The sequence below is a fragment of the Ranitomeya variabilis genome, chromosome 5 (assembly GCF_051348905.1).
Source record: "Ranitomeya variabilis isolate aRanVar5 chromosome 5, aRanVar5.hap1, whole genome shotgun sequence".
Lineage (NCBI taxonomy): Eukaryota > Metazoa > Chordata > Amphibia > Anura > Dendrobatidae > Ranitomeya > Ranitomeya variabilis.
In genome coordinates, this window is record NC_135236.1 from 285,129,124 (window position 1) to 285,155,878 (window position 26,755).

The following is a 26,755-nucleotide window of genomic DNA, read 5'->3' on the forward strand; positions in this document are numbered from 1 at the left end:
TCAGCAGCGATCTCGCTAGCGATCTCGCTATGTGAGACGGGGCCGATACAGTTCTGTCACAGTTTGACTTCAGTTCCCACCCATTCGTTCCTCATTTGTTTTGTTGTGCATTTCCTGTTTTGGAGACCTATTGCTTTAAGTTTCCGGTCTTGACGCTTTGATGTCTTCCTTAGTCTACCAGTATGTTTGTCTTTAACAACGTTCCCATGTTGTTTGTATTTGGTCCAGATTTTAGACACAGCTGACTGTGAACAACCAACATATTTTTCAACATTGCGTGATGATTTACCCTCTTTTAAGAGTTTGATAATCCTCGCCTTTGTTTCAATTGACATCTCTCGTGTTGGAGCCATGATTCATGTAAGTCCACTTGGTGCAACAGATCTCCAAGGTGTGATCACTCCTTTTTACATGCAGACTAACGAGCAGATCTAATTTGATGCAGGTGTTAGTTTTGGTTATGAAAATTTACAGGGTGACTCCATAATTATTCCTCTATGCTTAGTTAAAAAAAAGTAACCATTACTGACTACCACATTTTTTTGTTCTTGATTTCTTTTAGTGTTTCTTTAAAGCCAGAAAGTTGGCATTTGATATGATTTTAGTTTTGTGCCATATCTGTGATTTGCTTTTTTTTGTACAAAATTAAACAACTGAATAACAATAACATCACTAAAAAGCTTTGGCAAGTATCGAGATTTGCAGAACGGCGTTGGAAGAAAACGCATTCACAAGATGATTTCACTGCACTCAAACAAGCAACACTGGCATTCAAATCAGCTCTCACCTCTGCTAAACAGGCCAACTTCACAACCCTCATATCTTCCTTATCCCACAACCCCAAACAGTTGTTCAACACTTTTAACTCTTTCCTCCGCCCACCACTGCCCCCTCCGACTTCCCTAATCGTTGCCGAGGACTTTGCCTCGCACTTCAAAAATAAGATAGACCAAACAAGGCAAGTCTTTGTTGTCCAACCACCACAACCCCTTTGTATGAGAGACCAATGCCCAAACCCCATAACTTCACTCTCCAAAATCTCTGAAGGGGAGCTTGCTCATCTTCTCTCCAAATCACACCTCACCACTTGTGCACTTGACCCCATCCCATCCCACCTCCTCCCCAACCTCACCACCACACTAATCCCATCCCTAACCCATCTCTTCAACCTTTCACTAACTTCTGGTACCTTCCCCTCTGCCTTCAAACATGCCACAATCACACCTATCCTCCAAAAAGCCATCCCTTGACCCAAGCGGTATGTCCAGCTATCGCCCCATATCTTTGCTCCCATTTGCATCCAAACTCCTTGAGCAGCACGTCCATGCTGAACTTTCCTCTCACTTTGCATCTAACTCTCTCTTCGACAACCTACAATCCGGCTTCCGCCCCCACCATTCCACTGAGACTGCCCTGACCAAAATTACTAACGACTTATTTACAGCCAAAGCTAACCGACAATTCTCTATACTCCTCCTCCTAGACCTGTCCTCTGCCTTCGACACAGTTGACCACTGCCTCCTACTACAGATCCTCTCTTCCTTTGGGGTCAAAGACCTTGCCCTATCTTGGATCTCCTCATACCTTGCCAACCGCACATTTAGCGTTTCCTACTCCCATACTACCTCTTCATCTCGCCCCCTCTCTGTTGGTGTCCCTCAAGGCTCTGTCCTAGGACCCTTACTCTTCTCAATCTATACACTCGGCCTGGGACAACTCATAAGGTCCTATGGCTTCCAGTACCATCTATATGCTGATGACACTCAGATCTACCTCTCTGGCCCAGATGTCACCTCTCTGATCTCCAGAATCCCAGAGTGTCTATCAGCCATATCCTCCTTCTTCTCCTCTCGCTTCCTCAAGCTCAATGTGGACAAATCTGAACTAATTATCTTTCCTCCATCTCGCATATCTTCCCTACCTGATCTATCTATCAAAATAAATGAAATCACACTTTCCCCTGTCCCCAAAATCCGCTGCCTCGGAGTAACCCTTGACTCTGCCCTGTCCTTCAAACCGCACATCCAAGCTCTCGCCACCTCCTGTCGCCTCCAGCTCAAAAATATTTCCAGAATCCGTCCTTTCCTCATCCCACACTCTACCAAAATGCTTGTGAATGCCCTAATCATCTCCCGCCTTGACTACTGCAACATACTCCTCTGTGGCATACCTTCTAACACTCTCGCACCCCTCCAGTCCATCCTTAACTCTGCTGCCCGACTAATTAATCTCTCTTCTCGCTACACTCCTGCTTCCCCTCTTTGCAAATCCCTTCACTGGCTCCCAATTTCTCAGCGTATCCAGTTTAAATTACTAACACTGACCTACAAAGCCATCCATAATCTTTCTCCTCTGTATATTTCTACACTAATCTCTCAATATCTTCCCTCACGTAATCTCCGGTCCTCCCAAGACCTCCTCCTCTCCTCCACGCTTATTCGCTCCTCACCCAATCGCATCCAAGACTTCTCCCGAATATCACCCATCCTCTAGAATTCAGTGCCCCAACACATCCGGTTATCCACTACTTTTGGATCCTTCAAAAGAAACCTGAAAACCCATCTCTTCAAAGAAGCTTACAGCCTGTAAAGACCACACAGCCACCTCAACACCATTGGAGCTACTGCAACCCTCGACCTACTGTCTCCTTCCCCATAATCCTGTAGCATGTAAGCCCGCAAGGGCAGGGTCCTCTTCCCTCTGTACCAGTCTGTCATTGTTAGTTTTGTTTACTGTAAGTGATATTTGTATTTTGATGTAACCCCTTCTCATGTACAGCACCATGGAATTAATGGTGCTATATAAATTAATAATAATAATAACTGAATGAACATCCTACAAGGCCGGTGATTCCATAATTTTTGCCAGGGGTTGTATTAATGTGCAAAACTTGGAGGAACGTCTTGAGTAGATTGTGGGCCAAATGATAAAGTTCAAATTATCATCACTTTTGATTACATTATTTTTAGTTTTTGTTAAAAGTGCGATATTTTGTGATAACACACCAAATTTTGTCCCCGATACATTGAGACTGGCATTTTGTAAGCAAAAACATTTTGCAACTTTTCAAACCATTTTATGCCAGTTTTCTGGTGGAACTTGCGGGGCTGGAAATAAGTGGGTACATATCCATCCTGCCTATGGTCGAGAAAGGGAGAGAACTTTTTTTTTTTTAGTTAACCTGTTTCAAAGCATAATTCTTCATCAGGACAAACCACAATGATAAAGTACAGCTTACAAGTTGTGGATATAGTGCGCAATATCAGTTGTCCATATATACCCACACTTATTTCCTGCCTCGCAAGTACCCAGTACCCTACTTTCCAAGCTGATATAGGGGTTGTGACTCTTCTAACCCCAAAAATGAGCATAAATCACTTTTTATCTCCCCTTATTCCACCCATATAAGACACTACTGCGCTTATTGTCTATCCAGTTTTGTACTCGTTCAGTTTTCTGTCATAAATACTTTGATGAATCTGGGCCTTTGTTCTAACAGTGGAAACTTCGGTGGAGGATTGTGGGATCCTGCACAGCATGACGGGATCCCATAACCTGGAATTTCAAAGTAGAATTTTGCTAGTCACTACTTTTTAGAGAATTTTTTTTTCTTTTATATTTAGTAAAATTATCTTTATGCGGCTGCCCATTGTTTTCTTAGCAGGGTTTTCCCACAAACAAAAGTTAATTTTAATCAATAATTTCCACCATTGGATGTGTTTAAGTAAAATGTTCCTGTGCTGAGACAATCTTATACTTGTGCCATTGCTGTGTAATGGCTGTGTCTGACCGTACAGGAACATGGACTGATCATACCACAGTTCCTGGGCGGGGGAGGAAGCATAAGAGTATACAGAGATTACAGCATGAGATCACAGCTGATTGTTTCTGTGAGGTAAAACATTTTCCTGCCTGTTTTTAAACAGGGTTTTACTTCAAAGAAAGACTCATTTGCGATCCCGTGCTGTAATGTCTGTATACTTTTTTTTTTTTTTTTTTTTTTTAACCACAGATTTTTTTTTTCTACCAATTTGAACGTACCCTTAAATACTGTGTATTGACTTATATCTTCACTAAGTACTGGAATATTCTGAGAATTTTTTAAAACAGTATATTCAGAATTGGCTTTGAAGCGACCCTAGAGCTGAACGTGGCTACATTTCTTATGTGTAGTCACCATACCTGATGACTTCCATCTGCCTCCCTTTGCCTCCTCTGCACAGATTGGGGTTTCATTTCTCCTGCTTTCCTATGGCCACTGCAGTGGTAAATGTAAGCCATGTAAATGTAAGATTGGAGAGGCAGGGGAGGCATGGTTTACATTTACCACTTCACTCCACTTGTCACTAGTGAGCGGAGGTCATCAGGTAAGGTGACAACACATGAGAAATCTATAGTCACTTTTCAGTCCCAGGTTGGAGAGTCACTTAAGTTTGCTAAACAGGCTTTCCCATATTGTACATCTATGTCATGTCCACGACATCTATCTAAAAAAACGGCGCCATTGCCAGTGGAGAGATGGGCAGAATTCTCATTAATTTCTTACGGAACTTCGATGAGCTCTCGACTAACAGCAGTGGGCGACGAGGCCCCATTGTGAGGATAGATGTCATAAATGTATGTTGCATATTCATTTACAGCTTCATTACCAATAACATATTAATGTTTTCCACTTATATATACATTTTTGTCCAAAAACTTTGTCTAACACTGATATGATAACATCCCAACATGCAGCATATTAGTTCACAATTATTTTCCCAAAAATGAATATTTGTCTATTCCATATTAAACATCTCCTATGTGACTTGTTCTATTTTGTGAAAAACAAATATGAATTTTTGACTTAAAGCTAGGCCCCTTCTTCATGCATACAGTTCATGGATAAACACAGCTGTGGAGTGGATATTCTGAGCACAAAGAACAGATGTGCAATATCCAAAATACCCTCTGTGTCATTTAATGGGGTGTTTTGTGTACAAGCTAAAATTTATAGCTACAGAATAGTCTCCTCAATTATCAACCTCATGTAAACAAAAGTAGGCGAGAGACAAAGATGTCAACTTTTGGGCCAGAATATCCAAAGGGGAGAATGCTCAGAAGTGAGGGGAAACAACTGAATACACTTAGTTTCTCTCATTTCTGTTTAGGTTGTGTTCACATTGTGGCTTAACCTTCTGTAACTCTGTCGAGATTTAAGTTTCTTACATCTAAAACCCTGGAAAATGGGATGCTGGATGTTTGTTCTGATGGGGCCATTGACTCTAATGTTGCAGACTGAGTCACTATGTGCTCTGTCGGACATTTTCAGCAGTACCCACCTATTTCAGGCAGGCACCAAAACTTGGTTGACTGCATTTTGATGCTCACCTGACAAATTATTTCCAACAGAGTACATAATGACCCCATCAGCACAAACATCCAAAACCCATTTTCCAGGGCTTCAGACGTAACCCCTAACCGGGCCATTGACATTAGGCTAAAGCACATGTGGACATAGACTGGATAAAAGCAACTATTTGTAATCTATGTGAAATTATCTGTAGTCCCATTGTAAGGTTTGAAAATAAATTTAGAGCTTACTTTTGAACCTTATTATTATGATTTACAGGTGCTTCTCACAAAATTAGAATATCATCAAAAAGTTAATTTATTTCAGTTCTTCAATATAAAAAGTGAAACTCGTATATTATAGAGTCATTACAAACAGAGTGATCTATTTCAAGTGTTTATTTCTGTTAATGTTGATGATTATGGCTTACAGCCAATGAAAACCCAAAAGTCATTATCTCAGTAAATTAGAATACTTTATAACACCAGCTTGAAAAATGATTTTAAAATCTGAAATGTTGGCCTACTGAAATGTATATTCAGTAAATGCACTCAATACTTGGTCAGGGCTACTTTAGCATCAATTACTGCATCAATGCAGCGTGGCATGGAGGCGATCAGCCTGTGGCACTGCTGAGGTGTTATGGAAGCCCAGGTTGCTTTGATAGTAGCCTTCAGCTTGTCTGCATTGTTGGGTCTGGCGTTTCTCATCTTCCTCTTGACAATACCCCATAGATTCTTAAGGTCAGGCGAGTTTGTTGGCCAATCAAGCACTGTAATACTGTTGTTTTTGTACCTGGGTATTGGTACTTTAGGCAGTGTGGACAGGTGCTAAGTCCTGCTGGAGAATTAAATTTCCATCTCCAAAAAGCTTGACGGCAGAGGGAAGCATGAAGTGCTCTAAAATTTCCTGGTAGACGGCTGCGCTGACTTTGGTCTTGGTAAAACACAGTGGACCTACACCATCAAATGACATGGCTCCCCATGTGTCAATGACTGCCTTCTAGACATCTGTCAAGTCAGCAGTCTTCTCCATAATTGTGGAGCCTACTAAAACAAACTAAGGTACCTTTTTAAAAGCTTAGGAAGCATTTCCAGGTGTTTTTGTCAATTAGTCTAATTTACTGAGTTGATGACTTTTGGGTTTTCATTGGCTGTAAGCCATAGTCCTCAACATTAACAGAAATAAATACTTGAAATAGATCACTCTGTAATGATTCCATATAATGTATGAGTTTCACTTTTTGTATTGAAGAACTGAAATAAATGATCTTTTTGATGATATTCTAATCTTGTGAGAATCACCTGTACTTCTAGATATAAGACTGTTTGCTTCTTTAGTCACAGCAGGTATTACATGTATGAAATAATGAAAGTAAATATGAAACTATAAAAGAACCCTGCAGGTATGACAAACACATCAATAGGCCCAAATTCACCTGACATACTGTAGAGCAAAAGGGTAAAAAATAGTGATGAGCGAGTGTACTCGTTGCTCGGGTTTTCCCGAGCACGCTCGGGTGGTCTCCGAGTATTTGTAACTGCTCGGAGAGTTAGTTTTCGTTACCTCAGCTGCATGATTTACAGCTGATAGACAGCTTGAATACATGTGGGGATTCTCTAGCAACCAGGCAACCCCCATGTCACAGGGTCCTTCTCTGATACCACACAATCAACAGAACAAGAGAAGAGTGAACAATCCCAAGACCTTTATTTAGGCAAAAACACGAAAGGTCCAAATACGATCCACCAGACAAAGGATAAGATAGTCCAGAAGCTGAATGCAGTTCAGTAAGGCTTCTTTCACACTAGCGTCGGGCTCGGCCCGTCGCAGTGCGTCGGGCCGAGGTTACCGACGCTAGCGTTATCTCCGCCGCACAACGGGGGCAGCTGATGCATTTTTCCAGCGCATACGCCGCCCCATTGTGAGGTGTGGGGAGGTGGGGGCGGAGTTCCGGCCGCGCATGCGCGGTCGGAAATGGCAGTCCGTCAGCAGCAAAAAACGTTACATGTAACGTTTTTTGCTGCCGACGGTCCGCCACAACACGGCGCTACCGTCGCACGACGGTTGCGATGTGTGTCAATCCGTCGCAATGCGTCGCTTAATGTTAGTCTATGGGGAAAAAACGCATCCTGCAAGCACTTTTGCAGGATGCGTTTTTTCGGCAAAACGACGCATTGCGACGGATTGCAAAAAACGCTAGTGTGAAAGTAGCCTAACCGGTTAAATGTCCAAGGAGATGAGAATCCAATAATCCAGCAGAGGATAAAAAATGGTCCATATGCTTCCCCTTCTCTCTGACGTGCTGTGTTCACATCATCATTCCACATAAGACTGACCTCTCTGCTATTTTAAGTCTCCCTCCTCATTCACAGGTCAGGAGGGGGAAGGTTGCAAGGGCTCATTGTTTCAACAAGCTAGGTCAATATGTCATTAGCATATTAGCAAACAATACTGTACTGTGGGGGCTGATATCAGATGGCAGCAACAGCCATTCATCAATTAGCAAATAACTCCTTCTACAAGAGAACACCATGAAAATAGAATTAGAACTTACCGGTAATTCTCTTTCTAGGAACCTTCCACGACAGCAGTATTGGAGGATGTCTCCCCGCCCTAATAGGGGACAGGAACAGAAAGAGGTTAAATACCCCTCCCCTTCCTGCAACCACCAGTGTTTTTTTCTGGACACAGTAGCATGTTTAGTTACCACTTAAGTGCAGGAAACATTTAATACATAAATCAGATAGGGAGGGAAATTAGTGCTGTCGTGGAAGGTTCCTAGAAAGAGAATTACCGGTAAGTTCTAATTCTAATTCTATTTTCTCTAGTCACCTTCCACGACAGCAGTATCGGAGCAATACCAACCGCTAATTTCTTTAGGGAGGGACAACAGCCTGGAGAACTCGTCTGCCAAACGATAGGTCCCTATTGAAGTTGAGCCTGTAGTGCCTGGTGAATGTATGGACTGACGACCAGGTGGCGGCTCTGCATATCTGCTCTGAAGATGCGCTACCCCTCTCTGCCCAGGAAGTTGAGACACGGGTGGAGTGTGCTTTTAGAGAAGCTGGAGGAGTCAGATTCTGGGATGAGTAGGCAAGGCTAATGGCCTGTTTAATCCAATTTGCTATTGTACTTTTGGCTGCCTTCTTGCCTTTATTTCGCCTTGACCACTGGACGAATAGATTCTGATCCACCCTCCAACTTTCTGTCTGTTGAAGGTAGAATAGGACCACTCTACGGACGTCCAGGGTATGGAAGACTTCCTCTTTTGGATTAGATGGATTCGGACAAAAAGAGGGTAAGATGATCTCTTGATTTCTATGGAATTCAGAGACCACTTTAGGCATAAAGGAAGGATCTAATTTCAGGACTATGCTGTCCATAGTTACGGTCAGGAATGGCTCCCGGATTGATAAAGCCTGTATCTCCCCTATACGCCTGGCGGTAGTGATAGCCACCAGAAAGACTGTTTTTAGGGTCAAGATTTTTAAGTTGGAGGCTGAAAGAGGTTCAAAAGGGTCACCGGTCAGACCCTTTAGGACCAGATTCAAGTCCCACGGAGGGGTGTGGATGAGACGTCTTCTTGTTGCTGAAGCTATAAACCGTTTGATCCATCGGTGATTTGCCAGATCTTGGTCAAAGAAAGACCCGAGGGCCGACACTTGGACCTTTAGGGTACTTGGTGAGAGTCCCATCTCCAAGCCCTTCTGGAGGAATTGAAGGATTTGAGTAATCTCTGGGTTAAACGGATCTGGTTTGTTCGGAAAACACCATGAAGAAAATTTCTTCCATATTTTCCCATAAATGGCATTAGTTATCGGCTTCCTACTTTTTTGTAGGGTTTCAATCACGTCTTGAGAGAGCCCTCTGGCTTTCAGGATCTCGGCTTCAGAAACCAGGCTGCTAACTTCAGCTTGTGCAGGTCTGGATGAAATAGAGGACCCTGTTGAAGAAGGTCGCGTCTCTGGGGAAGCAGGATTGGACCTTCTAGGCACATGTCTGTTAACGCGTTGAACCAGCTTCTTCCTGGCCACAATGGGGCTATCAGAATCGTTGAGACTTGATCTATCCGGATTTTCTGCAATGTTCTGGATAGCAATGGGATTGGCGGGAAGGCATATGCTAGGGTAAATTCCCAAGGATGGGAGAATACGTCCAGCCCTTGAGTCTCGTTTGAGGTGCTTAGGGAGAAAAAGGTGTCTGACTTTGTATTCTTGTAAAATAACTTGGCACACACGTGAACTGATGCTAGTGTGGTTTAATAAAAGAGTACATACAAACGTGTATATGTACTCTCTTTTATTAAACCACACTAGCATCAGTTCACGTGTTTGCCAAGTTATTTTACAAGTTTATATGGTTTGGGCACCTACTTGCGCACCACCCTCAATAGTAGTGCCTACGGTTATTTTTCATGACTTTGTATTCTGTCTGCTGGCGAACAGGTCCACCTCGGGGGTTCCCCACCTCTGGACCAAGGATAGGAATACCTCCTGGTTTAGGGACCATTCCCCCAGGATGAAAGTCCCTCCTGCTGAGGTAATCCGCCTGGGAATTGTCCAGTCTCTTTATATGTACTGCAGAGATGGACAGGAGGTGTTTCTCTGCCCAGGAAAAAATCCTTCCAGCAGTTAACTTTAGGCTTGAGTATCTCGGGCCCCCTTGGTGTCGGAGATAGGCGACAGTGGTCATATTGTCGGACATCACCCGTACATGGTGACCCTGGACGAGGGCCGATGAGGCTTTTAGTGCTTCCTCCACTGCTTTTAACTCTCTCAGATTTGAGGAACTGCATCTCATATCTGGGGACCACAAACCCTGAAAGTGGGATTTCTCGATCACAGCACCCCAACCTCTCTGACTTGCGTCTGTTGTAAGTACTCGGAGAGGAGTCTGATCCCAGCTGACTCCCCGCTGTAGGTTTCGGGGGTTCCGCCACCATGAGAGGGAGGATCTTACATGAGTGGGAAGAGGGATCCTCCTGGATAAAGCCATCTGGTGTCCTCTTGAATATGCCAGGATGTGAGATTGAAGAATCCTTGTATGGGCCTGGGCCCAGGGGACTGCCTGGATGCATGATGTTAGAGAACCCAGAATTGACATAGAGTCTCTTAGAGTTGGGAATTTCTGGTCTCTGAATCTGGAGATCTTGTGGACAAGATCGATCCGACGGTCCCTGGGTAGGAAGGACATTCTCTTCTCTGAGTCCAGAAGAACTCCTAGAAATTTCTTCTGTGGAGATGGCCGGAGATCTGATTTTGCCAGATTCGGAATCCACCCGAGAGACGTTAAAATATTGAGAACCTTCGTCACGTCCTGATTGAGGCGAGAAGCTGATGGGGCAATGAGGAAGTCGTCCAAGTATGGAATGACGCAGACCCCCTGTTGTCGGAGAAAGATTATTACTTCCAACATGATCTTGGTGAAGACCCGTGGAGCTGATGATACTCCGAAAGGAAGGACATTGAACTGGTAATGGCTGATCCGTTTGTTTTGGGAAATGGCGAACCTGAGGAACCTCCTGTGGTCTGGATGTATTGGCACATGGTAATATGCGTCCCTCAGGTCCAATGTGGCCATTACCCAGTTCTGTCCAATCAGTGGGATTGCTGATCTGATAGATTCCATCTTGAATCTTCGATATCTTATCACCTGATTTAGAGGTTTCAGGTTTACGATGATACGGTGTTTCCCTGAGGGTTTCTTCACCAGAAAGAGATGGGAGTAATGGCCTTCTCCTCTTTCCCGATGTGGTACATGGGAAATCACTTTTTCCCGGAGCAGGCTTAGAATATCCGACCTCAGAGTCTCCTGAAGTTTTGGAGATTGTGGAGAAGTGATCGTTAGATGGTGAGGAGGAGGACTCTCGAATTCCAATTTTAGGCCATCCTGTATGGTACGCAGGACCCACTGATCCCTGGTGATCTCCTGCCACCTGGAGAGAAAATCCGAGAGTCGACCCCCGACCTGGGAGCAGTCATTGCTTTTCAGAGGACTGCTGGGGCTGGGGTACCATGATGTTTCTGGCTTTCCCACCTTTGGGGTAGCTCCATCGTCCCGTTTTGCCTTTTCCCCTATAGTTCTGTTGGGGTGGTTGTTCACGAGGGGGACGAAAAAAACGCTTCCTCTGGTTCCTTTGTTCTGGAAGGACCTTCTTTTTGTCTGAAGCCTTGTCCAGGATGTCGTCCAAGGCTGGTCCAAAGACATGATGGCCTTGGAAAGGAATACCACAAAGTTTGGACTTTGAGGTAATGTCTCCTCCCCAAGACTTAAGCCACAGAGCCCTCCTAGCTGAGTTTGTAAGGACAGCGGATCTATCGGCTACCCGAACTGATTCCGCGGAAGCGTCCGCGAGGAATCCGGTTGCTTTTTGGAGCAAGGGGAGAGAATTAAGGATGTCCTCCCTGGATGTACCTTGTACAAGGTGGTTCTCTAAGGTACGAAGCCAAAGAAACAACGATCTGGCTACACATGTTGAGGCCACGTTGGATTTCAATAAGTTAGTTGAGGTGTCCCAAGATTTCCTCAGTAAACTCTCAGTTTTACGATCCATAGGATCTCTCAGCTGGGAGGAATCTTCGAAGGGTAGGGCCGTTTTCTTAGTTACCCTTGACACCTGAACATCCACTTTGGGCATATCAAATAAAGAACAATCTCCCTCAAGGGGAAAGCGATTTTTAAACTCAGATGGGACGTTCAGCCCCTTTTCTGGCAGGCTCCACTCCTGGAGGATAAGGTTCTCGATGTTCTCATGTATGGGGAATCCCTTTACCGACTTAGGTTTCAGACCCCCGAACATATTATCCTGCACGGAATGGCCCTCTATCTCCTCCTTTACCCCCATGGTGCCTCTCACCATGGAAATTAACTCTTCCAAATCTTCAGAGGAGAAGAGGTATTTTCTACTATCAGATTTGGGAGTAGAAGTAGAAGTAGAACCCTCATTTTCCCAGCTATACTCTGACTCAGGCGAGATACATACCTCGGGTTCAGAGTCTGAGGCTACCCGGCCCAATTTCCTTTTCTTAGGAGGGGGAGGCTGCGGAGTCGGGGCTTGAGAGAAGGTTGCCATAGAGGACTGAACCTCCTGCCTGATGAGGGTTCTGATGCTATCCATTAAAGAAGGCTGTTCGCTACGCAGCACTTCGTCTGTGCATGGTTGGCAGAGCTTCTTTTTGTACGCTGAGGGGAGCTTGGCTGCACAAGCACCACACTTGCGGCTGGGCTTCCTAGTGCCAGTGACCTTGTCTACCTGGAACGAGAGAGAGAGGTGGACTGAGCTGCTTAAATTTAAAAGAATGGACAGCAAGGGACATCATCCCACTACTTACAGTAGAGGGGTGCGCGCTGGGCTCTGCAGGAGCAGAGTGTAAGGGTTTGTAGCCGTCCATAACGTCAGAGGTGCAGTCACAGACAGACGTCTTACTAGGAGGCCTCCCCAGTCAGGAATAAGTAGTCTTACCGAGATTCCAGCGAGTTTGGTGCTCCTCCCCCTCGATAGTGTCCCTGGGGGGTTCCGAGACGCCCGCCCTGGCCGCCACTGATGTTCCCAGGCTCAGGACGCCGGCCGGCACGCGCCAAAGCTCCAGTTCGAAAAACCGGAAGTCCCTTCCGGCGCGCGCGCGCCAACCCCAGCAGCAGCGTGGAGGGAGGAGGAAGCCGGGGAGCTGCAGGAGGACCCCGGAGCACTACACCGCTCTGCATTGCCACCCGAAAGTGGCGCAGGAAGAGCGGGCGGAGGTCCCAAGTCACGCGGGGACCGCGGAGATGGGAGCAGTCTGGAAGAGGAGGAGAGCGGAGCTCCCGACCGCGACTGCCCGGCTGTCAGGTAACCAGTACTCCCGTTCGCCGGCCACGGCAGCACTATCGGAGAACCTCTTCATGCCCCATAGGGGACAGGAAAAACACTGGTGGTTGCAGGAAGGGGAGGGGTATTTAACCTCTTTCTGTTCATGTCCCCTATTAGGGCGGGGAGACCCTCCGATACTGCTGTCGTGGAAGGTGACTAGAGAAAATAAGTAAAATCGACATATACACAAAAATGTTACCCACATAGCATATCACACCATCACACCCCACAGTACTCAGGCTGGCTAACAGCCGTAAATCATGCAGCTGGGTCAACAAAATCTAAATCTCCGAGCAGTTACAAATAGTCGGAGACCACCCGAGCATGCTCGGGAAAACCCGAACAACGAGTACACTTGCTCATCACTAGTAACAATGTTTTGAATTTTTGACTTTCAGGCTCCATATCTCACCATATACTACAGCTTCAAATGTGAGACTACCATCATTTTATAGACAATCATCTTGGTTAGGTCAGTGATTTGAATGGAGAAGAAGCCATGGAGAAGACTTCCCAACAAAAGAGAAATCAGCTTATCATTAGCAGTCTCTTGGCCAAGAAAATTTTAAAATTGCATCTTGAGAGCACCATGACAGTAGGAAGAGTACAAAATAATGTCCATCCATCCGGTCAAAATTCAAGAGGTGAACGTCCAGGCAAAATATCGGAGTCAACTAGTCGGCTCATCACAAGGTCTATCAGATGGATCGTATGCTTCGTAATAGTGAGATTGCAGACGTCTATGCAAAGACCGTGCCATGCATGTGACACAAGTCTGGAATAGTGGTTTGGAAAAAGGTGAGGAAGCTTTGACTTCATATTAATAAGAAGTGTCAGCTTGAGTTTGCAAAAAAAGTACAAAAAGTGGACAGCAGCAGATTGTAAACAGGTGATTTGGAGCGATAAGATGAAAGTTACCGTATTTTTCGGACTATAAGATGCACCGGACTATAAAGCGCACCCAGGTTTTAGAGGTGGAAAATAGGGGAAAAAAATATTTGAAGCAAAAAAGTGTGGTAAAATATTTAATAACATACTATTATATGTGGTGTTATTATATATAATAGTATGTTATTATGTTGGAAGCTGCGGGACCAGTGTGGTGTCTGTGAAGTACTATATGAAGATGCTGGAGGGTGAGTATAAGAATGGGGGCACAGGGCTTATATTGAAAGCGCCACTCCAGCACTGCAAAATAACACTGGAGTGCTGCTTTAAAATCCCATGGGAGAACTATAACTCCCAGCATGTCCTGCAGATCCTATGACATGCTGGGAGTTATAGTTCACTAAAGGAGTGGCAGAGTGCTTTATTGTGTTTTGGAAAGACTAACCTCTTAATTGTGGCAGCCAGCCACACTGTGGTGAGGTAAAAACATCCCATGACTGCACACACAGAGCCCTCCCTCTTATTGCCTTTCCACAGCACAGGTAATGGAAGCCAGCAGATTCTAGTGTTGGAGTCTGAAGGACCTGTGATGATGTCAAGAAGAGGGAGGGCTCTGTGCTGCCATGTGATGCTCCAGCCCGCCCACTTCTGACATCATCACAGGTCCTCCTTGTGCACACTGCACAGCACTCAGCTCCAGCCCAGGAAGGTACCAGCGATCTCCTCTCCCCCAGACCCTGCTGCTGCTGCCTCCTCCTCCCCCGGACACACGGATCTCCCCAGCTGCTGCAGGAATCAGCGCTGAGGAAACCATGTGTGTCCCTGCTTAAGTGCAGTATTCATTTGCTGCTCCCCGCTCACCTCTCAGCTGATAGGTGGGCGGGGAGTAGCTAATGAATATTCACTGCACTTAATCATCTGGACCACATGGTTTCCCCAGCAGCTGATTCCCGGCAGTGGGGACATTTTTCTGCCTCCTGAAGTGGGATAACATTGCGATCCCACTCGCTGCTGCCCCCCTCCCCACATGCTACATCCCTACCATAAGACGCACCCACACTTTCCTCCCAAATTTGGAGGAAAAAAGTGCGTCTTATGGTCAGAAAAATATGGTAATAGGCTAGACTTTGATGGGTGCAAATGGGTCTGGAAGAAACAAGAGAAAAAGGAGCTAATGATCGATATGCGGTTGTTTCACAGCCAAATGTATTGAATACTTGACCAGGATTGATCGATAGTGGTTTCAATAGTGAGCTATATAATAATAATAATAATAATAATATTTTTTATTTATATAGCGCCAACATATTCCGCAGCAGTTTACAATTAAGCGGGGGCATGTACAGACAAATTCAATACGAGTTAAGACAATTTAAACAGTGACATTAGGAGTGAGGTCCCTGCTCGCAAGCTTACAATCTACAAAGAAATGGGGGGGACACGATAGGTGAAAAGTGCTTGTTATTTCAGGTCTGGCAATTATAATAAATAGGGATTTTCATAAAAGCTGCATGATCCGGTCATCAGCCCGTGTGTTTAAGTGCAATAGTCAAGTATCAAGTGCAGTTATCATGAGCATGGAGGGTGTGGAGACAGATGAATAGTAGGGTGCAGATTTAGAATAATATTTGGAAGGAGGGGACAGGGCAAAGTTAGTTTACTGAGTAGTTGATGTGGTAGGCTTGTTTGAAGAGATGGGTTTTTAAAGCGCGCTTGAAAAGGTCGGGGCTAGGTATCAGTCTGATCTATATGTGAGTATCCTTCAAGACTAGTTACTTTGTACACTCGAGTACAATGGGTATAAAAAGGATGACATGGTATTTCAGCACGACAACGACCCGAAGCATACATCAAGATTGTCGAAGAAATAGTTCAGTGACAATGAAGGAGAGCTGCTGGATTGGCCCCCACTGTCCCCAGACCCCAACCCAATCGAATATGAAGGAAAAGCTGTATACATTCCCAAGTGAGTCGACCAGTATGCACCATCTTTGGGAAAGTATAGAAGAGATCTGGGATCAGATTTTGGTCGAGACATGCTTGAATCCAATCAAGAGCATGCCCAGAAGGATTCTGGTAGTGTTGAGACAAAAGGTGGATTTACAAAATACTAACAAAATAATAAAAAATAAAATTTTTATTTTTTAGGAGCAAAACCGTAGCAATGCAGTGACATGACAAGACTCTAATCATATGCTAAATAGTTTCACGTCAAATCTATGTATGAGATATCCAAGTTGATTGTCTATAAAATGATGGTAGTCTCACATTCGATGCAGTAGTTGATGGTGAGATATGGAGCCTGAAATTCAAAAGTTCAAAACTTTGTTACCCTTTTGCTTGTTAGTGTAGGCCAAAAAAGTATTCCTCAGGCTTTTACACTTCGGCATTACTTCTGCATTCTTTTTTTACTGTATATAAAAGCACAATATACTGTGCTTGTCTATCCTACGGACCACCATGAAAACCGTATAACAATTTTTTTATTTACCATTGGGGCTTATGGGTGCTGTGGGCCACTATGAGTCTCTAAGTTTATAGTGATTGCATATTGACGCATTGGTAATTTTTTGTTCTCTTAAAGGCTCGTGGTAAAGTGAGTGAAGTGATTAGTAACGCAATTGTTCACTACAGGGATGACATGGACCTACAAAATCTCATAGACTTTGGGCAAAGGGAGGTAAGATACATTTTTATGGAGACAAGCGTAAATGATTGTCAAAAATATTGATCTTATACATGTCTCTGGTTCAGACTTTTCATATGTACAGTGGGGCAAAAAAGTATTTAGTCAGTCAGCAATAGTGCAAGTTCCACCACTTAAAAAGATGAGAGGCGTCTGTAATTTACATCATAGGTAGACCTCAACTATGGGAGACAAACTGCGAAAAAAAAATCCAGAAAAACACATTGTCTGTTTTTTTATCATTTTATTTGCATATTCTGGTGGAAAATAAGTATTTGGTCAGAAACAAAATTTCATCTCAATACTTTGTAATATATCCTTTGTTGGCAATGACAGAGGTCAAACGTTTTCTGTAAGTCTTCACAAGGTTGCCACACACTGTTGTTGGTATGTTGGCCCATTCCTCCATGCAGATCTCCTCTAGAGCAGTGATGTTTTTGGCTTTTCGCTTGGCAACACGGACTTTCAACTCCCTCCAAAGGTTTTCTATAGGGTTGAGATCTGGAGACTGGCTAGGCCACTCCAGGACCTTGAAATGCTTCTTACGAAGCCACTCCTTCGTTGCCCTGGTGGTGTGCTTTGGATCATTGTCATGTTGAAAGACCCAGCCACGTTTCATCTTCAATGCCCTTGCTGATGGAAGGAGGTTTGCACTCAAAATCTCACGATACATGGCCCCATTCATTCTTTCATGTACCCGGATCAGTCGTCCTGGCCCCTTTGCAGAGAAACAGCCCCAAAGCATGATGTTTCCACCACCATATTTTACAGTAGGTATGGTGTTTAATGGATGCAACTCAGTATTCTTTTTCCTCCAAACACGACAAGTTGTGTTTCTACCAAACAGTTCCAGTTTGGTTTCATCAGACCATAGGACATTCTCCCAAAACTCCTCTGGATCATCCAAATGCTCTCTAGCAAACTTCAGACGGGCCCGGACATGTACTGGCTTAAGCAGTGGGACACGTCTGGCACTGCAGGATCTGAGTCCATGGTGGCGTAGTGTGTTACTTATGGTAGGCCTTGTTACATTGGTCCCAGCTCTCTGCAGTTCATTCACTAGGTCCCCCCGCGTGGTTCTGGGATTTTTGCTCACCGTTCTTGTGATCATTCTGACCCCACGGGGTGGGATTTTGCGTGGAGCCCCAGATCGAGGGAGATTATCAGTGGTCTTGAATGTCTTCCATTTTCTAATTATTGCTCCCACTGTTGATTTCTTCACTCCAAGCTGGTTGGCTATTGCAGATTCAGTCTTCCCAGCCTGGTGCAGGGCTACAATTTTGTTTCTGGTGTCCTTTGACAGCTCTTTGGTCTTCTCCATAGTGGAGTTTGGAGTCAGACTGTTTGAGGGTGTGCACAGGTGTCTTTTTATACTGATAACAAGTTTAAACAGGTGCCATTACTACAGGTAATGAGTGGAGGAAAGAGGAGACTCTTAAAGAAGAAGTTACAGGTCTGTGAGAGCCAGAAATCTTGATTGTTTGTTTCTGACCAAATACTTATTTTCCACCATAATATGCAAATAAAATGATTAAAAAACAGACAATGTGATTTTCTGGATTTTTTTTTCTCAGTTTGTCTCCCATAGTTGAGGTCTACCTATGATGTAAATTACAGACGCCTCTCATCTTTTTAAGTGGTGGAACTTGCACTATTGCTGACTGACTAAATACTTTTTTGCCCCACTGTAAATGGTTCCTTTATGTAAACCAATGCTATTCACCTGCAGATATCGTGATAAAATTCAGGTTAATAGCTTTCAAAATCCACACTGCTGCCGCACTGAAAACCCAGCGGCCAGGTGGAAGTGTATTTCTCTTGGCAGCCTTCGGTTTTCAGTCATAGAGGAGCAGCTGCTGTTACTGCTCATTACATGGTGAGCGGTGGCTGACTGACAGCCAGCTGAGCACTGATGCACTGTCGAGCCGGCTGTCAGTCAGTGCCTGGGCGGGATTTCAGCTGCCAAACACTGTTATTTTACCCCAGATAAGGGCCAATCAGAGACTTGGTGGCTTTCACTGGGGTGCCAGTCCCTAATGTTCACAGCAGGGAGCCAGCTCTTTGTGTTGGATCTTTCGCGAACGACTCCTCACTAGTACTGAGAGGCGACTCGAAGCACCGAACGCGCCTCCATGACTGGAAGCAAGAGGCTGCCTGGAGAAATAAACTTCATTTTTCTCCTGGCAACCGAGCTTTCAGTGCTTTAGAATGCTATTAACCTGCAGATTAATATTGTTTACATGACACGTTCCCTTTAAATATAGTATGATAAAATACAATATAAAATATTCTGCTAAATCAACAAAATTATTCATATATATAGTGAGGATGTTATAGTGGTTGGCTGTCCACCTTTACAACCATGTTTAATTGTTCTAAAGCCTATAAAAAAAAATTAGCAAAAATGTAGTCTTGAGTAAAAATGGTTCTGTTTTTTTGTGTATACAGCTCCAGTGCAGACGTATGTCACTACTTATAGACTGCATATAAACCATGTGTAATCTGCTCCTGTAGGCTTGTGTTACTTTCTTCCACCTGTCCCCACTCCTCCATACAGATAGTAGAGCAGGGAGAAGATGAAAAGACACAAGACATAACTGCAGGGAAAGTAGAATATCCCATGACTCCCATTACAATACATGGATTGTTTGTTTAGTGCTGTGAGAATTGGTGTCCCCCAAATGGAGAATAAAGATCCAAGCTAACTACTCCCTTTATATGCAGATACCTAAAGCTTTTTTACTTAGTGATCTTGTCTTATATTTTCCCTTTCTATCAGTTTAATTGTTGTGGGGGAATCTCTTATAAAGACTGGTCCCAGAACATATACTTCAACTGTACCTCTGAAAACCGAAGTCGAGAACGTTGTTCTGTACCCTACTCCTGCTGCCTCTACAGTAAAGATGAGGTAGGAATTTCCCGAAGTAAATCGAGAGGAATCTTTGAATTATGGTTGTTAAAATATATACAGTAAATACACTATGGACCTGATTCATGAATGTGTTTACGTCAGCCTACTAGCGTAAAACACCTTCATTTGTCGCAACTTTTTTGTGGCATTCTAAGTGGCTAAGCCCACCCATCTAAGCCATTAAAATAAACACTGTCTGAGTGGCATAAATTTTAACAGTAATGCGCCCCAGTTCATCACTGGAGTACAGTACGTTTCTGGCATAGGTGCTCGCCATGTGAGAGATGAACCTAATACATTAAGTGAATCGCGCTTCAGTAAGCCCATTTATTAAGACTAGTGATATATTCTAGGAATTCACTTTCACTCACTCAGGCAGCGCTTCAGGATGGCACAGGCAGCATGTTTTTAATCAGATGGGAAGATTTATTTTAGTCCATAAGTGCAATGATTCTCCCAGCAAAACAGAACCACACTTGGTCAGGTTCTTCCAGACTGACCAAAGTCCCAAAGGTGTTTCCACCTCTACACTCAGGCCACTATGGAGCAGCTCAGCTAACAGGCCTAGATTGGAGATATGGTAGCAGCCAGTCCCACCCAGCTCTCCCAGCTGCTCCTAAAACCTGGACCCAAATCTGGGCTCATTAAATAAACCTCTCAGCACTATTAGTGCTGTAGCCTTGTCTCTGGGTTTTACCTCCCCTCGGAGACACATATACTCCATCCAGGACTTATCCAGCTGCCATCTTACAATATACTAATATATACCTAGTAAATGATTTAAAATGCAGTTCTGCAGATTAGCTTTGTCCTAGAGGTCACATCTAGTGTACAGTATAACTACAGTTGCTATATAACATACTATAACTACAGTTACTATATAACATACTACACCTAGTGTGCAAGGAGCAGATAATATGAGGTCATGGTTGTCTTATTGAAGCTTCATGAGAACTTTTTTTATTTTTTCAGAAAATTTCCACGTAATCATTTTGCAAGTTTACCTGCATATCCCTTAGGCAGCATGTGCAAATGTATGTAAATTATGTAATATCTACCTATTTGTAGCCATACTGCCTTCAGCATAGTTCATTGTTCTTTAATACATTATGCAGACATCTTGATCATCTCCTATTTCCAGTAAGCAATAGGCAGATAGTGCTGCATACTTCTAGATGTGAGAGCAATAAACCACCTATTCTGGTACTGCGCACAAGGAGGAAGTCATTCATCTGTTAAGTATCATGTCATGCTGTAATACTTATATATAATCTCTTGTAGGCTGTCGTGAACACCATGTGTGGCTTTGGCGTGCAGACGCTCAATTATTTAGAAGCAGAAGAGTTTATACACACAAATGGCTGCATTGACAAATTGGTTAACTGGCTGCATAGTAACCTTTTCTTGCTTGGAGGGGTTGCACTAGGACTTGCTATCCCACAGGTACATTATATACATTATATTACACTTACGTAAGACCTTGTACTTATATTCTCTACTGTTATAATCACGTATTACTAGAAACTTGATATAATGATTTCTGAGCATCACAATACACATTTTGTCTTAATGTAAAATAACCCTTAACATGAAATATTTGTGGTTCACAAGGTCATTTTACGTGCGATTAATGTAACATTCCACCTCTACCAAGACAGATACTACTGCAATTTTAAAACATAGGCACATTGTGATCTTAAAGAATATCTGTCACCAGGTTTCTGAGAGCAGCATAGTGTAGAGACTGAGACCCTAGTTCCAGTGATGTGTTACTTACTGGGCTGCTGGCTGTAGATTTAATCAAATAACCTCTATCCCCAGGAGATTATCACTTGAGGACTAGTAAACCTGCTGCCAAGTAGTCCTCTATATTCATGAGTTGTGTATAACACCATACCCATCATAACTGATTGACACATGACAGCTTTTTGCCTATGCACAGTGTATACAGAAAGCTGTCAATCAGTGGTGTGGGCGGAGTTATACAGAACTCAGAATTTAGAGAACTGCTAGATCTGCAGCAGATAAAACCGTGATTTTATGACAATGACAGCCTATTGGTGGAGGAACATGTGACCAGACCCGTCGATCAGGTTTGCCAATTGAAAACCTCACATGGGAAAACTGCTTTCCTGTTGGAGGAGACTGATGGACAGGCCTGGTCACATGCTCCTCCACCAGCAGCCATTTTATGGCCCGGAGAGCTGTGCAGTCTGTGAGGAAAGCTGCACTAATAAGAGCAGAAGAACCTGTTATACCTGTATAATAGTGTCACAAAATCATGTCGACAACGCATAACATAAATTTAATGTGGCCAACCCCCTGAATTCATTCTACAACCATACAGTAGACAGTGTAATACAGCAGCTATACTAGACAAATGGTGCAAAATTTTGAATCCAACCCAATTGCAAAAATGGTTTTAAACCGCAATTTGCATGCATTTAAGCAAGAAAAAAAATTCTCCAAAAGATGGACAACCCCATAAGCTTCTACATTGTGCTTTTGGTAGAGAACCTATTCAAGATACTAACACTTTTCTACTCTGAAGTTTTTGGGATTCTATCAAAGCTGGTGAGATGGTTGGAAATCCCATGCCTGGGCATTTCTTTTGATCTCACCAGTGCTGATAAAAGTAATTAAACTTTCATTTTTTTTCATTATTTTGTCCAGCATTGAAAATTATGAAATGTTGCAAATCACTTTTAATAGCCGATTTGTCTTCATTCTTTTAAACAAAAATTAAAGGTATGTGCCTTCTAAACCCCTGTTGTTCCGATTTGCTGCCTTTAGTTGCATTGATATCAGAAGATACTCATTTGGAATACAAATGATGGCAAAAAAAGGGTCGGATCAGCACTAGTGATGAGCGCACGTGCTGGGATAAGGTGTTATCCGCGCATGCTTGGGTGCTAACAGAGTGACTATGGCTTGCTCAAGAAATTAACAAGCAATATAACCTAACAAGCAGGCAATCCCCTGCATGTATTGCAGCTGTCGAACAGCCGCGGGGACGGAACACACTTTTTGAGCTCCCCGAAGACACTCAGCACCCGAGCATGCTCTGATAACACCTCATCCAGAGCAGGTTGGCTCATCACTAATCAGCACCTGTGTCTCCCTAACAAAGGAGATAAGCTGCTTATTGTTAGGAAGAGCTGAGGTTTGGAAGCCACTTAAAAAAATTTTTTTTCCAGGAATGAAGGCAAATCCCCAAATAAAAGGATTTGTAAAGTGTCAATGAACTTTGTCCAGCATGGAAAGTTATGAAGAAAAAAAACGTTATTCTTTAAATCGATATTTACAAATAACATAAAAATAATATCTGCAGTATTCTCAGGTTGTTTTAGAACCTTATTTCAATGCATCCCTTGATACAGGAACTGGAAGCATGTTAAATACTCTTGGTCATTTTTCTCTGTTCTTTATTTTTGTTTTGAAACAGCTGGTTGGAATTCTCCTATCTCAGGTTCTGATTAACCAGATCAGAGACCAAATTAAACTCCAAAGTTACAACCTTCAGCACCGGTCAGACCCTTGGTACTGACAGAAGGCTAGGCGTATGCGGCCAACACTGCTCTGAGCACAACAATGCAGCGGGCCAGGAACCTGAATACAGTGTGAGGAGCCGCCAGAACCAGTGCGTAGAAGAAGCAGCAGCGGAAAATCGGTCAGCAGCAGAAGCAGTGTTAATTGTTGTTTTTCGTTGTCTTATATTAGAAGGACTTAAAATTACCTCTTGAAGCTGAAGCCAAGCCTTTATACTGTTACAGTGATCTCTTTGGCTAGATTATATATTTAACTCTCAGACCATAGAGCTTATATATGGAAGTGTTCTTGGCTTAGTTACAGTATTTCTGGTACTCAGATGTGAAATAGTATTAATGCTATACACATAATTGCCTTAAAACTCAATGAATTCCATTCTGCTAGGGACAGCATTCAATGAGCGCTGATCTACCAGTGAGAAGTGGTGAACGACCACATATAATTTCAAAACCATTTTGAATTAAGATACGCTAATTGTGGTGGGAGTAGGTGCTTAACAGTTGGGGCAACCTGTGCAGACACACAGGAGCCCAAGAGATAAGGGGGTCCACTGCCACCTCCATAGCAGAGAGCAGCTTCTGTCGCCGGCACATAAAGCACTGTAGTATGATGACTAGTGATGAGCGAGTGCACTCATTGCTTGGGTTTTCCCGAGCACGCTCGGGTGGTCTCTGAGTATTAGTGCTCGGAGATTTAGTTTTCTTTGGTGCAGCTGCATGATTTACATCTGCAGGACAGGCTGAATACATGTGAGAAATGCCTGTTTGTTAGGGAATTCCCACATGTGTTCAGGCTGTCCAGCAGCCGTAAATCATGCAGCTGAGGCCAAGAAAATTAAATCTCCGAGCACTACAAAATACTCGGAGACCACCCGAGCATGCTCAGGAAAACCCAAGCAAGGAGTATATTCGCTCATCACTAATGATGACCTGTTGACTAGTCAGACTACTGATGGTTCTTGCACAGAGACTCTCTTCTGTCTGTCTGCCCCTGATTGTGATGTAACCTCATTAAAAGTTAGCATTATATTAAAATGTATGATTTCCGCAAGATAATCCAATCATCTCATGCATATGATGGGCCCCTAATTTCCCCCAACAAATTTTAGTGAGGTAGAAAAGGGTAAGGCAGTTTGAATTGAAACACTTGAACCATTTCTACTTATGCTAGATAGGTTACTGCCAAAGGTGTTCGCTGAGCTGAACTTTCATGTGCATGGGGATGTCTCAAGAAATGACTGTTGGCCTAATGAGCCCAAATCCCGACAATAGACAGCTGGCGGCCGAAGCATCGGCACCTATCTCACCTGACTCTCCCATACACAGGAGCACTGCTTCTGTGTTCTCTATTCGAGAACCACTGCCAGACATCTCTAATGGTGGCTTATATCAGGGAGAACAAAAGGATTTACAGTCTGAAAATTGGACATATGGGATCTTAATCCCCTTATCATCTGTTGAAGGCCTCCATCATTGGACTGTTGGCTGAGTCCATCGATATCGGCAAAATCAGCAAACTTTAGTCTGATGTGTATGGGGGGCCTTTAGACTGACAGCAATTTAATGTGTGTAATCTTTATATGCAAGCTTTCCTCTTGCCTCTTTGTGAACTCTAGGAAATTACATATGCAACTGCTCTGCATAGAAGGAGTATAAAATGGTGAAGTGATGTTATCTACTCTTCTGCTCTGTCATTTTTCTACCAGTCCACCCACAGCTGGTGTCACCATTTCTGGAATAGTGCCTAATCACAGTAGCCATACCAAGGACCAGGAGGTTAGATTGAATATATCTAATTGATTAGAGGGACAACTATAAATTCTATATTCTCCTGTTACAATAGCAAGACATCATATTACCATTGATTGTAGTTTGATATGATCATATCTATCAGAAATTTGTTTTATTGTTGTTTAAGTGTTAAATTATTTTTTATGTGTACAATAATCTGAGATTAAAGTAAAATCTTTATACATTGTATAAAAAGTGGATCATATATACGGACATCAGGGACCACCAATTTGTAGTTACAGATGTTTACAGTAGAAAAATGTTTCTTGCAGACTTCATGATTATCAGCATTTTGTCACCAAAGTATTTTCCGCATAAATTCACAAAGTGTGTGCCTTTTGCTAAAAAATATACATTTCCAGTAGGTGTAAGTGCTCTGTATTTGTCAGGGTAAGCAGTAAGATTCTGGAGAGCTTAAAGGATCCAGATAGCCCTACACAGAAAACCTCTGAATCGCTGCATCCCTGCTCTTCACACCACTTTCCGACTTTGTTAAGAGAACCACATTTCTGATGTTATTAGGTTGGGGAATAAACTGAGGAATAAAATGTTTGCTACAGCAACTTGTCATTTTGGTGAGATGAGAGGATTGTTGGTAGGGGTAGAGGATTGAGGATTATTCATTTTTTGTTACATACAAAAGTAAATTGTGTGTGATTATACATGTACATAGAATTAAATGTGAAAGTAAGTGACTGCAGGCAGATTTGTACATTCTATATACAGTTCAATCATGATCTGTCTTATCCCATTATTGTGAGATCTTATCATGAGAAAGGTAATGGTTTTTCCTTTGGAATAATTTGATAATGGTACTCCTGTGTGTCTTACCATAGTGCCCCCTGCTGTTCTTTTGATTCTCTTATGGGAATCCCAGTTCTTCTGATAGAGCTTTTTGGTTGCACAAGCTCATTAGTTCTGTCCCAACCGTCAGACCTTTACACCGTCAGCAACCTGAATTCTGCTATTGCAGGCATCTTCAGACTAGGAGTGAATTCTTACACCAGTACTGGACACATTATCTGGACATTCTGTAAGAGAAAATAATGAACAGCAGGGGGCGCCATGACAAACATGTAATTACATTATCCCAAAATAGGAGCATTTTGTTATTTTTTTAATCCTAGGACAAGCCCTTTAAGGGGAACCTGTCTTTGCATTCATACTATCTGAACGACCGGCAAATTTAATCAAGATGCTTTCTGCATGATTGCAGACTGGTATGTTTTACTCTGAAACGCTCCAGCGCCTCGGAGAGAACAGACATGGAAAATCTTCTCTTGTACACACATAGCGAGAGACCTGTCAGTCTTGGGGAGCGGGTCAGGGAGAAGCTTGTTGGGGATTGCATTGGACTTGTCAGTGAAGAAAGATAGTCTCTGGATGGCTATACAAAGTATGTGTGATGTGGCTGCAGTGCAGTATAGTGCAAACTTTCACCAGGGGGTGCTGGCGAGGGAAGAGAGACCTCACATTCACAATGCAACAACACTGAGCAGCTGCACAGGTGTCACAGGTAACAAAAGAGTGGTCAGACGAGCTGAGTCAGAACCTGACAGGAGCAGAAGTACCAGAAGTAACAGCAAAAGCACGTAGTCAGAGACAAGCCAGAAGTCAGACCCAAACGGGAGCGCGGGATCCAAAACGTGAGACGTAAGACGAAGTCTGGGTACAAGCCAGAGAGTCAAAGCCGGTTGGGGAACGTGGTATCAGAGATGGAAAACAAGAGGTGGGGGTCAGAGATCAG

The 26,755-nt window shown here is 43.4% G+C and overlaps 1 protein-coding gene across 1 annotated transcript in view; it reads left to right on the forward strand.

Moving 5' to 3' along the window:
* TSPAN33 (tetraspanin 33) overlaps positions 1 to 23,862 on the forward strand; it is a 74,913-nt gene extending 51,051 nt beyond the window's left edge. The window contains exons 5-8 of the mRNA XM_077264399.1: positions 16,657 to 16,752; positions 19,538 to 19,666; positions 20,951 to 21,112; positions 23,115 to 23,862. Coding sequence (XP_077120514.1) covers positions 16,657 to 16,752; positions 19,538 to 19,666; positions 20,951 to 21,112; positions 23,115 to 23,216 — 489 coding nt within the window. The 3' untranslated portion in view covers positions 23,217 to 23,862. The remainder of the gene's footprint in view (positions 1 to 16,656; positions 16,753 to 19,537; positions 19,667 to 20,950; positions 21,113 to 23,114) is intronic.
* Positions 23,863 to 26,755: the final 2,893 nt, after the last annotated feature.